The 20,221-nt window shown below is 38.4% G+C and overlaps 1 protein-coding gene across 1 annotated transcript in view; it reads right to left on the minus strand.

Annotated features, from left to right (window-relative positions):
• The window catches only part of ERAP2 (endoplasmic reticulum aminopeptidase 2), a 39,955-nt gene that overhangs the window by 15,294 nt on the left and 4,440 nt on the right, over positions 1-20,221 (minus strand). Inside the window, exons 3-11 of the mRNA XM_014867271.3 lie at positions 17,758-17,896; positions 13,820-13,954; positions 12,006-12,126; positions 9,448-9,602; positions 6,451-6,564; positions 4,914-5,045; positions 4,553-4,684; positions 1,978-2,046; positions 838-1,013 (exon numbers count right to left, since the gene is read on the minus strand). Coding sequence (XP_014722757.3) covers positions 838-1,013; positions 1,978-2,046; positions 4,553-4,684; positions 4,914-5,045; positions 6,451-6,564; positions 9,448-9,602; positions 12,006-12,126; positions 13,820-13,954; positions 17,758-17,896 — 1,173 coding nt within the window. The remainder of the gene's footprint in view (positions 1-837; positions 1,014-1,977; positions 2,047-4,552; positions 4,685-4,913; positions 5,046-6,450; positions 6,565-9,447; positions 9,603-12,005; positions 12,127-13,819; positions 13,955-17,757; positions 17,897-20,221) is intronic.

Here is a 20,221-nt window from a genome sequence, read left to right on the forward strand (position 1 = left end):
TGTATACGTAGAGATGTGGTGTATGAGCTGCTGTTGGATTGGAGATAGGCAACTGATGAAACGAAAAGGGGAAAACAGTATATTCTAGGTGTTAAAGACCTTGAATGTGTTTCTAATTGTTAGAAAAGTTCCAGAATTGTTATTAGACAGCTAGTTCCTTAGAAAAAGAAATAATAATCATAACAGCCAACACAGATTCACTTGTATTATTTCATTTTAAATTAACCTCATTCATCTTATTGATAGGGCTAATAGATCAGAGAAATGTGGACAGTGTTCCTTGATTTCAGCAAAGCCTTTAACAAGTTTCTTCAGGATAGGCTGCTGAACAAGATGACAGAGTGGTGAATTGGATTTGCTTTCATAATTCCAAGAACATCATATGTTTTAAGACATGACATTTATAGTCTATTACTGAAAAACAAAAGGGAACAGGAAGTTTTGGCATCTAATTTATCACATGGAAATGTCTTTTCTCGTCTGATAAGATGCATAGTTGTCATAGCCCTTCCTAGGTAAGGGCCAGTCACACAATTTATTAGCGCTCAGAAATCCAGGATTGAAAAGAGTCAGGGTATTTTATAATAGAAATATAATTGACCACCCTCTGCATCAGAACTGAGGTTCTAAAGTTGGCCATGGAATTTCTAAGAACACAGCTGCTGAACACCGCAGTCTGGGCCCCCTGAAGCTCTTTAAATCTGTATCAAGGCTAGATTAGGCCTTTGATTCTAGTGTAGAAATAGCATCCCACAAAGTTGCCAGAGACGCTGAAAGAAAGCCAATGAAATAATGAGCACACTCAGATAAGAAGCCCAACAGAAGCAAAGCAACCACCTTTCCTGAAGGGCCCTCCACTCAGGGTCCTCTTTGAAAATCCCACTCAGGAAGCGCTCCTGTTGCAGTCTGAGAGAACGCCCTTCTTGTTTAACCACCACGAGAGGGATTCCTTTCTGCAGAGTCCATGTAGTCATCATCTCTTTGACCTCCATGTTTTCCTCTAGAAAGGCGAGCTGAAATGACAAGTGGTAACTCAAGACAGAGAAGAGAAACTGAAGAGAGATCAGAATCTTTGACCTCCCTGGATGCCAGAAACTGGGCTTGGGGAGGGAGAGGGGAGGACTCAGGCAGAGCTATGTGGGAACTGTTCTGGGGCTGCCCACCCAGGGCTGCACTCTGCAAGTCACCTGAATGAAGGAGGGAGATATTTGGGAGGCTGAGGGTTAACACAGGGCAGGAAAAGCCAAGAGGAAGGGCTTGAGACTGGAGCCTCCTTCCTGCTCTCTTTAGAAGTAAAAAATATCTCTCCATTTTAATAATGGTGGAATCCAGACTGTGGCTTAGAAGGCAAATGTCTGTCTTTAGAGAAGCTTTAACATTCTAAAGGAACAGCTTGTATCAATAGAGATATATTGAATGGAGAACAAAACCTTTAGCTTCCTAGCTTCTAGTATAGGTTTCTGATCGCTGGATGATGCTGAATCTTCCTTTAGAAACCATAACTTATGGGATTACTATGTCTCTTTTAAAAAAAAGTTTGCCTTTTCTTCATGATGACTTTCTTTTCTCCTAAAGTACTTCAGCCATTTCCTAGAAGTAAATAAAAAGACGGGACCTCAAGAAAGCCATGCATTCTATTTCCAAACTAACAACATATTTGGTCTGGCATTTTTCAGAGCCTGGAGGATGCCAATGCAGCAGTAACCACTCAAAAGAATTTTGAGCTGAGATATTTTTAGCTGGCAGTAGGGTTGTGGGAAAGCTGAATGACAACAACAAAAATATACTAGTAGCAGCGTCATCCCCCTAAATGGCCTGAACATTCCTTCTTGAGTCAGCTTTTTTTCAAGGAGAATTGTGGAGTCTCTCTTCCTCTCCAGTTATTTAAAGGGACAGCCGGGCTAGTCTACGTGTCATACTCACTCTGGGTGAGGTGATGTACCAGATCTCTTCTAGTCTATAAGTGTCTATACTTACTGTGTTGCTTGTTGTCTTGGAATCAGAATAACAAAATCCACCAGATGTAAAATCACCTTCTAAACAACTCTGTAAAACAAGAATAAAACAGCACTATTATTTAAGCACTGATAGTTGGCTGAATATGCATATTAGACATGAATGCAGACATTTATTAGCATAGCTATATGGAAATTTAATTCATCTAGACATAATAATGAGCATAGCAATACACGAAAATGAAAAAGAGAGACATCTTCATAGTGACCATAGAAAATACACACAAGTTACTGTTCTTGTCTTCTACGTATAACAAATATAGGAGGCAACTGTGTCTAGTGTGAACTTTCTCCTATCGTAGTGTAAATTCCTTGATAGTGGGGGAAACTCCTTACTTACCTGGGTATTCCCAATGGTGACCACAGTAGCATGCAGTGGACGCACCATAAATTTTGAATTCAGAATTGAAATGAGACCTAAGAAAATCACCAACTTGGCAATCGACCAGGAGTCAATAACCAGGATAACCAGGAGTTAATGCTCTAAAGGGAATCGTAGATAGGAAAAATGACATTCACACTGTCTAAGGCTCTCACGTACTATTAAATGATTTTATGAAAAATAGCAACAAAGAATTCTTCTGATTCCCAAGTTGCTATTGACATGTATTAGAATTGATGTTATGTGACACAATGCTGATTAAGAAATTTTCCAGAATTTATCATTTTCATGTCAGTTTCATTTGGCATCAGGAGGGTGTCAATGAGAATTTAGGACCTTTAGGGGAAGGTTAGATGGGAGATTTTCCTGAGAACTAGGAAGAAGTCATGCAATTGAAAGAATGAATATTGGACTTAGAGTCAGAAGACAGGTTTTAAGTACTAACTCCATGCTCACATGGTATATGATCTTGAGCAAATCTTTCCTTTAGTATTAGTTTTCTCATCTGTAAAAACGGGTAAGAATGCCTACCTTCTTGAGATGATTATAAGCATGATGTGACCAAAGTTAACATAGGAATGTTCACAGTTGGTCTAAAAGAATCCTGTAATTGTTAGTCACATTTCTCTTTTAATCCTCCCTACACCCACCATGCATACCAAAGACAGATTCTTCCTTGTTGAAGAAAGTCTAGATTAATGTCTACACCTGCACACACAAACACACTCACGCATGCATATACACATGCATAGCAAGGGAGAGAGAGAAGGAGGAGGAAGGAAGAGAAAAGCAACGTGAGGCTTGGTGTTGAGAAGTTTAGGAGGAATTGTGAGAGAGAGCATCTGGATTACTACAGGATGTGATGGAAATTAATAGTAAGTAGCATTTTTATAAGTATTACTCTGGACTGTGTATTTCAATCCCTCTTACAATTTTAAAGAAACGCGAATAAAAGATTTGAGCTACTTAGAAAAATTTTTAATTACTTGACTTTGTTTCTTTGACCACAAAATCACATGCAAATTAGACCATGAGAGTCCAGACTTTATAAGGGCACAAAAAAAATATATCAAATGAGAGAATGCACATGAGATTTCTTTTTAAACTGTAAAGTTCTATACAAATATTGAACAATATTGTTACTGTCCCTAAGACATAAGTGCTTATAAATAAGAGAGGACCTCTTCTGTCTACAATGGTTTAGAGTTCTTCTACCTGCTGGCAAAAGCTTGGCCAGTCCAATACTGCTATAAAAGATAATTTTCCCTGCAGTTGAAAATCAAATAATATTTTAATCATTATTAGAATCGTCTGAGTTGACTGCATATTTTCTGCTTTGTCTTACCTATTATACTACACAAATCCCAAAGACAAAAGACCATGTGTTCTTCGATCAATCATTAACTATTAATCACGATTATAGAATCAATAGTGTGCTAGGTGCCATGGCATTCAAAAAAAGAATAGACATGATTCTTGCTCTTAAGCAAATTCTAGTAATATTATTATCATTGTTATTACTGAACCAATAGAAACCAAAAAGAAGAGAATGTCTCTGTGTGGAACATAAATGCACTTCTAGGTATTTAGCAGAAAGGCAAACCAATGAGGGTTGGAAGGAGGAGGCGAAATCTCAGCTAGATTGTGAAAGATGGATAGCATTTGAATTGTTGGGAAGAAGAAAGGATATTTCAGGTCACAAGGGCACTAGAAACACAAGCATAGGATTGAGCAGGATTTCTTCCTATGAGGGAGAAGACATGTCCTACTCAACAGAAAATATTGGGAAATAAAATTGAGCAAGTAGAGCTCAACCTGAAAATTTGGGTGGAGAGGATTAGGTGTCACATAGCAGGACTTACAATGTCATTAAAGATTTTGGAAAAAGATAAGACAGAAGTGTAGGGTTAACCAGAGAAGAGAAACCAAAGAGAAGGAGGTGAAATATCGAACCCGTGTGGCTAACCCAGTGCATCGTCCTGGTTTAGTGTGGTGCCGGAGGAGAAAGAAAGGTTCTGGCTCTATTAACCTTGGCAGTGTGGCAAGGGGAATACATATTTGTTGACTGGCAATATAACTATTTATAAACCCTCAGAATTAGCTTGTCACTTCTCAGGTGTAACAATAGTCCACTGTAACCCAATATATGACTTACATTTGACAGACTGCTCCACAAATCATCATTCTTAGCATTTCCATAACTGAACTTCTTTAAGTAGTTGATAATTCCTTTCTGGAATTTCTCCTCGCTCAGAAAATCTTTGAGCATATTCAAAATACAAGCTCCCTAAAAAACACAAAGAAAAAGAAATTAAAGGGAAAGGTAGTAGTATATGTTTTTAAAGGAAGCTTCAATTTTATGGAACATGTTAATGTCTGAGACATGAACAGCAAACAAAATAAAAAGTGAAACAGGTAGCAGTAACATGGCATCAACAAAATAAACTGTTGATTTTACTGGGCTCATTATATTTCTCCTGAAAACAGAGCTTCCACTTGTCCGCAGAATTGCCTACCTTGTTATAGGAAACAGTATCGAACATTTCCCGTATTTGAGTAGGAGTTTCTGCTTGATTGGAGATAGGACGAGATGAATTTAATGAATCTCTTTTAATTACTTCAAAACACAAGTCCAAAAAATAGTTATCCTAAACAGGGGAGGAAACTTTTTCAATTTCAATTTGACACTCTCGAAGCCATGAAAACATGCTAGGTCTAGTAAGATAGTCTTAGAAGTAAGGATTCAATCAATATTTCTTACAAGATGTTTCTTTTCCCTTATATAGACCCCTTTCACCAATTCTCTGCTTCATAAATGCATAAACCCAATATTCCCTCAGTCATTACATGAATGTTTACCATGTACCAAGCCCTTGGGCACAGAAATAAGACTAATGTTCCTGTCTAGTGAATGCTCGCTATGTGCCAGGACCTTGCATCCGTCATCTGCAACCCTTTCAACACCCTTGTATGTAATGCAAGGCAGATGCATTATACACATTTTATAAATGAGAATGTGTAAAGTTTTGAGATTAAACCATGGATTAAAGCACATAGCAAATAAGAAGACACTGACTTTGAATGCATGACTGTCTATACCATGCTGGACCAAATATCTACCTTAAAGAGCTAGTTATCCGCTACTACGAACCACCTTGATATGTGGTGCTCAGACCCCCTTATACCTATACAAGATGACATGTTTGAAGACAGCTTTTCACACATTCTGGGGAAGTGAACTGGCCCTTTGGAAATTCTAGACGAGTGTGCCCCCAGTCATGCTCAATTCAGGCTAATATGCCAAGAACTCTGCACAGGATCTATAGGCATGGGCATTGTCTTGTCCTATATCATCGCTGTGGACAGTGATATTCTCTCCTCTCACTCTACGTACACAGCTGTATATTTGTGCTCTCTGTCCACAAATTTTGCGTGAGAGATTTATGTTGATTGTTCTCTAAAACCTCCAGTGTCTGATCCAGTTCTGTGATCTGTGTCATGGGCTGAAATGTGCCCTCCTCCCCCCCATCAAATTCCTATGTTGAAGCCCTAGCCCCAGTACCACAGAATGTGGCTGTACTTGGAGATAGTGCCTTTAAAGAGGGGACTGAGCAAAAATGAGGCCTTTAGGGTGGGCCTCAATCCAATCTGACTGGTGTCCTTATAAGAAAAGGAAATTTGGACACACAGAGAGATGCCAGGGATATTTGTGTACAGAGAAGGGACCATATGAGGACACAGTGAGAAGGTGGCTATCTGTAGGCCAAGAAAAGAGGCCTCAGAAGAAACAAACCTGCCAACACCTTGATCTCAGACTTCTAGCCTCCAGAACTGTGAGAAAAAAAATCTCTGTTGTGTAAGCCCCCCAGTCTGTGGTATTTTGTCATGGCCGTCCTAGCAAACTAACGCAATCTCCATCGTATATCAAATAAACACTATGGATTCAAAAACACGATGCCATGTAGTGTTCTTTTCGGTATTTACTAAAAATTTTAATAGTGAATTGGTGATTCCTTAGGGCATGTAGTATGACACACCAAATTGTGAACTTACGAGTTCTAGCTCTGGATACGTAGCATTAGCAGAGATAAGTTCCATGTATGTTGCAAAACCCTCGTTGAGCCAAATATCATTCCACCATTCCATTGTAACCAGGTTGCCAAACCACTAGGAGATAAAAACTTAATGTTATTAGAAGTTAAACAAATATAAAAAAATTATTTACTGTAGCAAAAGATGTAATGGGTGCTAACTTCTTTCTTTTAGTAGTTAAGGCCTCCCTTCTATCTTTGCTACTCTTTTCTCTCTGCACAACTTCCTTCTCCTGGTTTCCTTGCCTTCTCTTCTCACCACCGCATTTTTGTTCCTTTTGTGTCCATATTGCCTCCAACTCCCCAACTTCCATCCTATCCTCCCAACATTTCCTAGCTATTAGATTTAATATTAAGAAAAGGAAACATTTTGTGGGGTTGTTTTTCTTTCTTATACAGTAAGTATAATCTCACCTTGTCCTTGATTTATGATGATGGTTTAAGGAGAAACAGAAGCCAAAGTATCTTTGGTGAAGTCACTCCTTTATGTTAAGTAGCAGCTACTTAAGATAATCATAAGAATTCATTTAGGACTCTCAGATTGTTACATATATCGCTGATGGGTAAATTTAATTGTTAACCTCTGCCCTGACTAACTTCCAGGGATTAACTTGGCCACTAAAGTGGATAAAGTTCTGAGATTTTAAATATATATAAACAAAATAAAAAGAGTGCATAAGGGTAATATAAATAGAAATTTACCCTTGAACTATATCTGATCTATAACACCAGTTTCAAATCTTACTATTTTTTCATATACTTTTATATTTTATTTATTTAGCCTATATGCCCAATACTGTGCATCTGGTTTATCTATTTTAGGATTGCAATCTCCAGAAGGATGGGAAACTTGAATAAAAAGATTCTACGATTCAGAAGAGCCTGTTACAGTTATAGAATAGAACAGCTAGATCTGTAACTTCTGGAAACTGTTTAAACTCTATTCCTTTTCTGATGACCCTCAGATCATTTTGCAAGTGGGCACAAATCTTTCCAGGGGCATCTGCGAGCAGGGATGAGAGGTGTTTCCTCAGTTTGAGAAGTAATGAGTATGAGAAATTCAGGTTGAGCTGATTCTGGTCACTGCGCCAGTTAGTAAGAGTGGCTTATTCATTCATTGAATAAAGATATCTATTGAGAATCTTCTGTGTTCCTGGCACCATGCCATAGGTTAGAAATCTAAAGATGTACATGATATAGCCTCTGCCTCAATACAAATGACAGAGGACAACCTGCAGACAGATACATGCAATAAAGCATCATTGGTGCTACAGTCAATATCTGTACAAGAGACAGAGAGGATTCCAGGACGAAAGGATCAGTTCTGCTGGGAGAGTGTATAGGATAGTCAGGAAATGATTCATTTCCTGAATCTTGCAAGTAGTCTTCAGGTGTGTTGGGAGTGTTGTGTCCGCTAGGCAGGTCAGGGAGCAGGAGCAAAAGCATAGAGAAGCAATACAATCTGGCATGCTTAGGAAATGGCAGGTAGTCGGGATGGCTAAAGCTTGCAGTGTCGGTAAGAGAGGAGGCTGGAGAGGCAGAGAGGGGCTGCATCATGGGAGCCTTGTGTGCCATGCCATGGACCCTTGACTCATCCAGTTGGCATTGAGAGTCTTTGCCAGGGTTTTACAGAGAGGAGTGACATGGTCATATGGAAATTGATGGAGACACAAAATAGTCAAGACGAACATTCCAATGCTGCCTATTGCTTCAGTCCTAGACTCTGTGTTTCCATGAAAGAGAAGCTATTAAAGGAAGGCCCAGAAGGAGCATGGAGCCCTGAGGTAGATCTCTCTGACCATTTCCCTACAAACATTGGGTAGAAAGATTAGGAATCCCCAGACCCAGTTAAGTGCTTTAGAGTTACCAGTGACTAACGATCAGAACCCTAAAATGAGCTGGTGGGGAGTTTCTAAACCAGAGGAAGCCCCCATATGTTCTCAAAGTACAGTGCTGAGCATGCCTCCTACGTAATTGGGTACTTAGTTCACTGCTTAAAAAAACAAAAATGAAAACAAAACAAAAACAGTATTATAGTGGTGATAAAGGATAAAGGTAAAAATTAAAAGTGGGAGATATTACCACCTTCTACAATGGAATGATATTTGCCTACATGGTGAAAGAGAATTTCTGGGGCCCTTAATCATTCACTGTTCCTGGAGATTTTCAGAAACGAAATAGAGTAGAAGTAGTCTCTGATATCTATAGAGCTGGTTTTATAGTTCCATGTTTTTATGTAATATAGTCTTGACAGATGGGCCTTGGAAATCTTATTCTGCAAGAAATGGTAGCAGCAGTAGCAGTCATTGTCATCATCATTAATAACTAATGCTTATTAAGTGCCTACAATGTGACTGGTGCAGACGCTTATCTGTAATCCTCACAACAGTTTCTAGAAGCTGTTATCAACTTTTTATATTCTTAACTATTATTATTGACTTAATTTATAGATGAGGACACTGAAGTTTAGAGAATTAGGTAGTATGTCCAGGGTCAGCAGCCCATGAGACTTGGACTTGAAGGACTTCACTGTGGCCATATAATCACAGGTTCCAATGGAAGGGAGATTGATTTTGCTCTATATTGGAATGCCACAGTACTAGGGGGTATGAAGAGAAATATTTTTTAATATAAATCTATATTTGCAGGGTTTCCAATTCTCTGCTATATGTTTCTGCATATAGTCCCCATACTTCTTTGAGAAAAGATATTTGAAGCCTTTGCCTTGAAGGGTTTTAGAAGATATAGTGGCCGCTTCTCTTGTGATAAAATTCCTGTAGATTCCCATAGTCTAGAGACTGAGCCCTCTGCTACTTGACATATTGTGTTTGGTTCGATAATTCCTAAGGTCCCCTCTAGAGGTAAAATGTGATTTTATGTTGTTTCAGAGAGATTGGTGGCGTTCTGTATAAATGCTCTCTTGGGCAGATACTAAGAGAATGTCATGAGTGCCAGGTACCTGGTGTGCTAGTTCATGGGCTACGACTTTGGTGACCCATAGTTTATCGGAAACAGAAGAGGTCTTGGGATCAAAGAGCAGTGACGTCTCTCGATACGTGATGAGGCCCCAATTTTCCATAGCTCCAGATTCAAAGTCAGGAATCGCAACTAGATCTAAGAAACAAGAACAACCACACTTGATCATTATGGTTTCCACACCAGAAGTGAGATTTGCTTCCTCCTCAAATACGTTATGATCCTTTCAGAGTCTACAAGCAGACTTTCTGAAAAATACCAAAAATATCTTAACATTGAGATGGTGTCTTGTAGTTGCACTGAAAATAACCAGTACCCATTATCAAGCAGAGTAAGTTCTATCAATATAGTTTTGGTTGTAGCTGAAGTAACCTATTGACATTTAACCATTTTTTCCTAAAAGTGCCAAACTCTGAAAACACCTTGGGTGCATTACTGCTAAGAAAATAATTCATTTAAAAACACTCATATTGTATTTTATATTAGTACTACTGAAAAACTTCAAAAATAAAAGTTATCAAATAATTTCTAATACTTTTGAGATTCATCAAAACATATAATAAACTATTTCTACAAAAAAGAGAAAGATACAGGATTTTAATATCAGGAGAACGCCTTTTAGGACCAATCTCTATAGTCAATATTTCAATTAATACTTCAAGAACATATGGCCTTTATTATGAGCAAAGTTCCTTCTAAGGTAGTAGAGGAGAAAAACTGTGGGCCTCAGTTCTTTCTGATCTCAATTTCCTTTTCAACACTGATATTTCCTCTACCTCTTAACAAAGTCTTGGGGGGAAAAAGTGAGATTTCATTGTCTTTAAGCAACTCAGGTATAATGTATATTAATTTATAATATATCAGTGCGTGTGTGTATGTATCTACGTATATATGCATCCTTTGCTAATGACTTCATGTAGGTTAGAAAATTTCTGGTTAATATCTAATCTTGGAATTCTTTCTTTTTACACTGCCAGGCCATTTTGGGAGAAGTATTGTTTGGCTAAAAAGGAAGGTGATTTTTTTAAAGTTTGAAATGAACCAAGTCTCTTGGCTTGTAATTACATTGTCTGGAATTAATACTGGTTAATTCTAGTGGACAAAACAAATATTTATAGGACAATCCAAAAGTAAATTAGCACTAATAAAGATTAGTATTCATTAGCACTTCAACTGTGGGAATGACTCCTTTTCTAAATTGCATTGACGATTTTATATTACTTGGATTACTTCCCATAGCCATTAGAGATGCTTATGTCTGTTCTATTTTTTCTTAAGCTCCATGCTTCTTTTTAGTTAGTTTTAAAAGACATTTCATATGGTCTTCAAGGTTGCATTTTTCAAGAAAAATGTAAGATTAGTCACAGCTGTTATTTGATCCTTCCTTGACTTTTTACATAGAGGCCAGCAGTGCAGTACGGGGAAACTGAGTTGAGTATATCTGCACTAAAGAGTATATAGAACCTGCACTGTAACAATATGGTGAGAACTCAGGAACTATAGGAATAAGCCCCTAGAGATGTCTTTTGATGGTTCCCGTTACTTTTTCTAAAAAAACTGCATGGAGGTTGTGGGGGAAGGGGAGGAAAGACATGATAAGGACTTATGCCCTAACGTCCCAAAGAAAAAAAGATGTTTTGTCACCGTCAGAAACTCTAAAAACTAATCTATATAAGTTATAAAACTTAAATCGTGGTTTTTATATGTTCCACAACATTATAAAAATCACAACTTTTATTTTTTTAAGATAGAAAATTAGGGGCCAGCCCCACTGGCCAAGTGGTTAAGTTCGTGCTCTCTACTTCAGCGGCCCAGGGTTTCACCGGTTTGGATCCTGGGCGCGGACATGGCACCGGTCGCCAGGTCACACTGAGGTGGCGTCCCACATGCCACAACTAGAAGGACCCATAATTAAAATATGCAACTATGTACTGGGGGGATTTGGGGAGAAAAAAAGCAGGAAAAAAAAGAAAGATTGGCAACAGTTGTTAGCTCAGGTGCCAATCTTTAACAAAAACAAAAGACAGAAAATTAAAACCAAGAGAGACAGTTTGTATCTTCTTATACACAGACCTACTACTACCACATTCAAATTATCTATTTCCTCCAAATCTGTTTTTTTAAGTCTGTGCTGCAGTCTTATCTTCCAGCCTCAAATGTACTGTATATAACAGATGAAGAGACAATTTTCCTCTGTTTACATAAACCTTTGGTAACTTTTATAAAAGATTGCTGGTCTTGTACAAATATGGTATAGAAAAACATATATATGCTCCAGAAAATTCATCCAGTTAAATTTAATATGCAATGCAGCTGTTTTAATATTAAACCTGATAAAAGAATAGACAAATGATTCACACTACTTTGGCTTTTCATGAAGACCTTATTTTCTACACTCAAGGACCATCTCTGAGGTACTTCTCTGCTTCCTGGACTAACTGAACCTCTTCAGTGCTCATTTAAATCACATGGAAAGAGGAAAGAAATCAAAGCAAGTTCTATAAAGAAAAATAAAGACAATGATGTGGGATTTGAACCTACCTAGTTTTGGGAGTGGATAGTTGATGTCGAAGTAATTTTCGTAAAAGTCAAGTAGCTTCAATGATGCTTCCAAAGCATAATGCGTTTGACTCCATTTGTCTGGGGATGCATAGACGGACACCTGAGAAATGTTGATGAGAAGAAGTGGTCTTAGAATGACAGCTCCTTGGTACAGTTCCATTTCCGACAACCCTCACCCAAAGAAAGGCAGACTGCATTTTTCAAGAAATTATTGAGATATCATTAAGCATGTTGTTGATAGAGGGTAAGATGTTCTATAAAGTTTTAAAGCAAAAGTCCGTCTTGAATTAGAAACAACCCTGCATCTTCTGTTACAATCCATTCCCTAGGTGCTAATCTATAAATTTCAAACTATATTAACCCATTGTATCAGGAGCGCCTTCTTGGGCTCATCACTATCATGCATTTTGAGAGCTAGCCTTCCAAAATCATGACCACCAACACATTCAAATAAAATATAGTTCTCTGAGGTGGGAAAACTTTCAAGAATTTATTGGATCTACTTCCCTGTCATTTTTACTTTAAACTCAAAAATGCCCAAATATGTTCGTTGACACCCCTCAAAGTAACTAACCATTAAGTGTAAAAAATAAAATTAGATTCCAGTTTTCTTGGGTTTCAGGCATAGTGCTACTTTTATTTCATGATCTTCTTTTAATTAACTGAATTAATTAACTGAATTAACTGAAGTCCCTCAGAACTTTTATAAGAAGGATATGTTAATGGCCACCATTTTTTGACAGTTTATCAGGCCCTCTGGTAAGTGCCTACGTGTAAAATCTAATTTAATTCTCTCAAAAATCTTATGAAGTTGGTGCTATTATCTTTATTTTAGAGATGAAGGGGTGGAAAGGCATGGAGATTAATTTTCTCCAAGTCACCCATGTCGATAATTGTAGAGCTCGATTGAATCCCAGGAAGTTGACAGGAACCTGTCCTCTGAAGTAAAGTGCCATCTGATCTGCCACACATCTGAATCTGTGCACACATACATCCATGTGCAGAGATGCCGTGAAAGGTACGTAGATATGTTGCTCATAATATATATCTACATATCCACAGGCATAATATGTATGCAAATTCTGACAGCCATTTTAGAACTATTTCTTATACACATTATTTGATTCTTTGAATATGTTTTAACGTCTATCATTTCATTTCTCAGGGTAAGGAGTTCTTTTTTATTTTTAATGTCTCCGCTGATGTTTTCCAAACTTTATAAGATAATCATTGGGTATTGTAAATTTTTGCAAACAACGAAGACTAAAAATTATGAAGAACTCCTTTCACTGAGGAAAAAAAGTTACAGAAAACAATTGGAAACAATGTGGATGTCCTAAGATAAGAGGCTGATTTAAAAATCCTTATGGCACCTCCATACTATACATATATATACATAGGGCTATAGTACTATGCAATTATAACTATAATATTATAGGAAAATATTTCCATTTAATAGCATTCAATTTTTATGGCATATTATGGTGAAAACTGAGTTAAAACAGTCATATAATATTTTGTGAAAAATATTTATATACAGTATATAGTTACTATGTACACTCATATACTAACATACATATAGAAAATATTTGGAAGGCTTACACTAATATTATTAGTAATTATATCTTGGTGATGGGACTATGGGTAACTTATTTTATTTTTTGCCTTTCTCTATTTTGTAGAATAAGATTGATACTTTGATAATAAGGAAAAAAGCTTAAGAAAATAAAGAAGAGCTCATTGCCCTCAGGACACTATTCTGCACTGTGTATGGAATTAGAACTCAATCTCACCTTGACCCCTGATGAGGATGTGCCACTCACAGAGTTGAAGTCACAAACTATGTAGGCTACAAGATATGTACTCATTTTCACAGTAGTTTCAAAATGATCTTCCAAGAGGCCTCCTTCAAGTTCAATTGTCTTAACCTACAGGAAGGGAAAGAATCAGCATTTGAAAACTAGAGTGTTTTACAACAATGCCTATGACTTAAGTTGTAAACTAGAGGAAAGCATGACACTCTGAAGGACACTCGATGCCCTTAAAAGAGATCAATGGCCTGTCATAACATCCTGTAGCCTCTCCTCCCTTTCTCTTATCTCTGGACTTCCTCGAAGATCTAATGCACTACTTCTGGGATCCCAAAATAATGCCAAATCTTATTTTGTTGCTTGAAAGCAGAAAAAAACTTAGATGCTTCTACTTTCTTAAAATGCAGTAATCTCCGCGACTGGCACAATTTCAAATTCTGCAAGTCTAAGGAAAAAGACCAGAGAATAGACCCTTTTCCTTTGTTTATGAGACAGTTAGCTCTCTGAATCCTGTGGTTTAGCATCCCTGGATTCAGCCAACAGTGGATTGAAAGGTCTACCATGGTTGTGTCTGTTCTGAACACATACAGACTTTTTCCTTGTCATTATTCCCTAAACAAAACAGTATAACAATTATTTACATAGTATTTACAGTGTATTAGATATTATAAGTAATCTAGAGATAATTTAAAGCATACAGGAGGATGTGCACAGGTTATATGCAAACACTATGCCATTTTATATGAGACTTGAGCATCCGTGAATTTTGGTATCCTGAGTGTCCTGGAACCAATCCTATGCAGATAACAAGGGACAACTATATAATAAATAAATGTCTGTTTCAGAAGGATACAGGAAGCAAAGTTGTGTTAGATGCTTTGCATTAACTTTTAATCCTCTAATTATTTGTGTGTGAGGTAGGTGTTATTTCACCTGCGAGCAAGCAGTCTCAGAAAAGTTACTGAATTGCCCAAGATCACATGGCTAGTTTTACAGCAAGACCAAGACGTGGATGTGACCGTGTGACTCCAAAGACATTGCACATTCTTTCACTTGCTGTGTGACAGCTTGAGTCATAGTCTTATTTTATCTTTGCTCCATTGATTCAGCAATGAAAGCAGTCAGGCCAAGGAGGTCATTAGTAATTTAAGTTTATGCCTATCTACTGAGGAAGCAAAAAGTTTTAAGCCTACAGACAGGTCAGTCGCATCCATCAAATTCACTGAGTAATTACTGAATTCTATCTTCATTTGTTCTGGATAGCTTGTCCCAGAGATGGTCTCTGCCATGGTACAAGGCCCCTAAATACTGAGTGGATACAGATCCAGTAACATGAAAATACCACTTTCTTCAAATTGGTAACAACTCGCAGACTAGTTTATTCCACCCTGGCCACTCCTTTCAAGGTGTCAGGCTTTTGGCAGTATTAACCAGGGCTTATTGAGCATGTTTTATGTGTTTGGATAAGATTGCAATTTGCTTTGGTGAGAGAAAATAGCTTGAAGTATTAACCATAAACTGCCTAGCCTACTTCAATGACAAATGTTCGTGCTATTAAAATTTACATAATTTAATTCTACAGAATTCTATCAAAAAGTCAATTCTTAAGTTCCAATAAAGCAGAATACACTGGCCAAATACTCTAAGAAAGGGAGGGATATATATGGGGCTGTAATTTTTATCTCTATACAGCAAATTAATTTTGCCCAACAACAATCTCTTTTAGGAGTCTGATTCAACCAGGTTTCCATGGGGACATACTCCTAGCAGAGGAGAGGGTTATGATGGGGACCAGCGATGGGCCATTATGATTATAGTCCTCTGATCAAACTCAGCAGCAAAACCATTTAGTCAAGTGTATGGAAGGAGGAGGAGGTAAGGCTGTGGGACTATGGGGAAATGAGAATCTGTCACACTGGACTGCTGGTGGCAGAGATGGTTAGGAGACAGACGGACATTCCCTCTGATTTCTCTCCCCAGAGGAAGATATAGCCCATGGAGGCTGAGTTTTGTTCAGGAACCTGGAGTGACCCATGTAGATTAACATTGGCCTTAAATGGAAGTGTATGGGGTTTAGCGTAAGTTCTTCGGGATGGTGATGTAAGCTCCAAGTATAAAGCATTTGTTGCTAGACAAGGATCTAGCTGTTTTCTCAGTGTTGGCAGGACTCTGCTTGCAAAGCAAGTGTTACCAGCAAGTATGTGTTCCATTAAGGATGAAAGGGACAAAGAAATGCCCAAAAGAGATGTTGCCTCTGCTAGTGCTTGGGTGGCCACTTCACTTCCCTTAAATCTTGTATTCTTAACCATACAGATTGAGAACTTAGAATATATTGCTTCTTCCTACCAGTCCATAACCCATCTTAAGTGCTGTAATTACTATCCGGAGAATATAACTGTAGCGTTACTTCAGTTCTCCTTTTCCGGCTAACCATGAAAGCCTGGGCTGGGCATGTCAATGAGAAGCAAAAAGCTAAGCTCAGTATTGGCTGAAAAAGACACAATCCAGAGAACTGGTCCAGTTAACTGATTCAGGGTTGTATAAAATATTTTCAAAGTGTTCACTTATTTTTCTTAAATATGAGAAGTTACTGGATGTTTCTGAAGATAGAAAATTTAAATTCAAATATAATAACAAAATGGTCATTTGTGTTTGCATTGTATTTTTAATTAGAAGGCTTTACTAACTGTATTTTTACTTTACCCTCCATGATTGTTCATTTGAAACATTACATTACATTACATTAATAAAAAGCTGCCAGAAAAGAGATTGAACTGTCCTTAAATGAACACTCAGTTGGAAAGAAGACTTGGAGTTAAGGTGGCAGATCATTTTACCTGAAAATAACTAGGCTAATTAAATTGCTGTCAGTATGACCATGGGGAAACTACGGTATGTATGTCACATGGAGTGTTGTCACTTTTCCCCTTGATCTGCTCTGCCAGTATTTCAGAGCATACTGTTTCCAGCATTAATCAGAAATCTGGGGAACTTCAGTGTCCAGCTTATCCGCTCGTTTCTCCGTTTCATCCACAGAAGGCAGTCACTGTGCAGGGCAGAGAGGAAGATGGGAGGGCCACTTGCTGCTTATGATGACCTGGCTGCTTTCTGTGCTGCTCGTCCTGCTGAAGTACTGTCAGGAGAGCCTCTGTTTCTGTCCGACTTTCCAAGCAGCAATGAGGAAATGTTTTACATCTTGTTCAACAACGCAAATAGCAAGCACATCATTAGTGAGCAAGTATCTTGTGAGGCTCAGGGTCTACTGTGTCTTTCAGAATCTCTGCATTTTGAGTACAAATTGAACCAAATAAAAGTTTTCAAAGGTCCCTTTCAATTAAAAAAGTGTATACTATAAAAAATAACTTTTAATGAGTAATTTTAAGAACTACCCATGAAACTTAAAAAAAATGATTTCTAAGTTCCATCATAGATGACTAGATCAGATTTTCCTGGGGTGGGGCCCAGGCGGGGTTCTCTAGATCTTTAGCTGTGGCGTCACCTGGGAGCTTGTTAAAAAGTCGGAATTTTGAGTGTCACCCCAATACCTACTGAATCAGAATCTAAATTTTAACAAGATTCTCAGACGATTCATGTGAACATTAAAGTTTGAGAAGTACTGTTCTAGGTGGTTCTGAATTTCATCACTGGCCAAGTAACACTGATTTAAAAGAACACTGTTTCCATACGAACACAAATAAAATAAAAATCACTTAAAAAAAAAACTTCTTGTGTAACCATGCCTCAAATAGAATGATGCTAAAATCTAGGTGGATTGAGGCTATTTTATGATACGTAGACAGATTAAAAACAAATTAATGGCTTAAGACCTGAAAACAGAGGAAATATTTTTTAAAAAACACAATAAAGACCAAGGCTCAACTTGAGAGCAATTCCCCCAAAGTTTCTGAAAATGGCAATACCTTTGGCATGTTGGATAGCGCAATGTGTCTGCTCTCTCTTCTTATCTTGATCGAAAAGCTGGCTTTGAACAGTGGTTCATCAAAGCAAGGGAAGGCCATTCGGGCCTGGGTTGGCTCAAAATCAGTTACTGCAATTATTCTGTGAAAAGAAGACCCCCCGCCCCCGGCCAGAATACACAAATGAAATAAAAAAAAAACAGAAACAAATTTGTACCTTCAGAACACAGCTTATCAAACCTGGAGGTAATATGTTTGATTTGTGACACTATAATCTTAGTGACTTCAGACTCTATTTTTGAAGAAAATGAGGGCAAAATTTTGCTTAGTAGCTGCTGATCATAAATAATGCACAGTGCTGGGCACTCTACTTATATGATCTCCTTCATGCTCATGTCAGACAAGGATATTGAGGCTCAGAGAATTTGAGTGAGCTTACCAGGATCCCTAGAGAGTAAATGGCTGAGACAGGCATGCCCAGTCAACTTGACCTCAAAATTGACTAGGAAATTAGTAGTTTGGTACCATGTCTAAACCTGAGGGAGCTTCAATCAGACATTTGAATAACTATATATTTATTCATATTTATACAATTGTATATTTATACAAATAATTGTATAATTATTTATAATAATATTTATATACAAGTGATGTCTTAGATAGTGTTCCCAGGAAGCAGACTCTGATTTATCAAGAACATACTGAAAAGAGAAACAGGAAAGGGAGTGAGGGACGCAGGACAGGGAGGAGGAAGAAGCCAGGCCGGCTGGGTCCCAGCTGCAGCCTGGTCCCCGGGGAGCTCTGGAATGGAAACTACACATTCCAGGTTTCCTTACTGGAGGCAAGGAGCTGGGCTTTCAGATTCCTGTATGGTTGTTGACTAAGGGTCTCCATGGAGGACCTAAGCCTCTAGACACTTCTGGCTCTCTCTGCTTACCAGCAAAGCCTCTCCAGTCTTCAGACTATAATAGATAGATAGACCCTCGGATGAATCTCTATGCTCATCGCTTTATGATGCCTGACATTGTGTAGTTACAGATCTATTCTTTGGGCTTAAAGCTTCAATTAAGAAGCAAATGTGGAGATTTTGATTGGGGGAGGGGAGAAGAGAAAAGCTAAGGGTCAGATAAAGAGTGAAAAGGGCCAAGAGGGGCTTCTCAAAAAAAGAAGGGCCATCAGGGTAATTTTGCTCCAATTTACTTTATTTCTATAAAACCCGCTGGAAAAGTGAGGCTGTGGGATCTAAATGATTTGTTTGGGTCCTCAGGGTATTACTTGGATCTGGTAGCAGGTCCCAGAAATGTAAAGAAATTCCAAGTGCCTGGAATGATTTTCACTAGTGTGAAGTTTCAGTTATAGTTAAGACTTACATTGGAAAAGCAAAAACTTGAGGATTTGCTTTGATACTTACACAATTGATTTTAGTTCTGCATACAAAGTAGTGACTTCCTGCTTCTCAGATAACTATTGTTGACTGAATTATTTTTGTATTTTAGGTTAAGTTGTATGTGTGCGTGTTTGTGTATTGTGTGTCACATGGTGTATGTGTGTGTGTGAGAGGCAGAAAGAGATCATGACATTCAGTTGACATTCTCCTGCAAATCATCCTTCATGTTAGACCTACTAGGTGACTGTGTATGAAGAGAGCTGACTAATCAACCATAAGAAGAGTCAGAAATAGCCTGCAGTTAATTATGGGAGGCATAATTCTTACTCCAAAAAAATCTCCCCCTCCAGTCTCCCAAAATTATACCCTTAAAATGTATTTCCCTTAGGTGGACATTTTGTCCCTTGAAAAAATAAAAATACCCATCACTGGCCACAGGGTGCGTAGGTGAAAAGAAGTTGATAAGTTTCCTATCAGATACTGTGCTGGACCTGAGAACAGGCGCCTGAGAATCGAGGCTGCAAAATGGGGAAGCATCCCCAAGGGGAGGGAAAAGAGATGTGTCCGGGGAAGTGCTGTCCTAAGTGGACTGCTGGGGCTGTGAAGTGGGTGTGTGAGCCCCCAGAGGGCAGTTAGCTCCTAAGGCGGGGAAGGGAAGAAGACGTATGTACATGTATGGACACCGCTAAATCCCATTCCCCTTCTTCAGTTCCAGCGGACTCCTGATTCTGTTCAGGAAGGCAATTTGCCCAGATAAAAGGATCCCTTCTTTAGACTCTCGTGCAATTGGTGGGCATATGACTCGTTCTGGCCTAGTTGAAGTTCTTGGGCGGGAAAGCTCTGTAAAAGGAGTCAGACTCAGCTGGAATGTTTCTTTTTGCCTTTTTCTCTCCCCTATTTCCCCCTTCTTCCTACCTGGAATATGGACTTGAGGCCTAAAGGTGTGGAAATAATCTTGTCTTAGGAGGAAAGCCATATGCCAAGGGTGGCTGAGCAGAAAGATAGAAGGAGCCCAGGTCCTGGATAACATGAAGAGCACTGTAACAAACCTGAGCTTCCCTGCATCTGGATTTCTCGCTG

Source organism: Equus asinus, chromosome 9, assembly GCF_041296235.1.
Source record: "Equus asinus isolate D_3611 breed Donkey chromosome 9, EquAss-T2T_v2, whole genome shotgun sequence".
Lineage (NCBI taxonomy): Eukaryota > Metazoa > Chordata > Mammalia > Perissodactyla > Equidae > Equus > Equus asinus.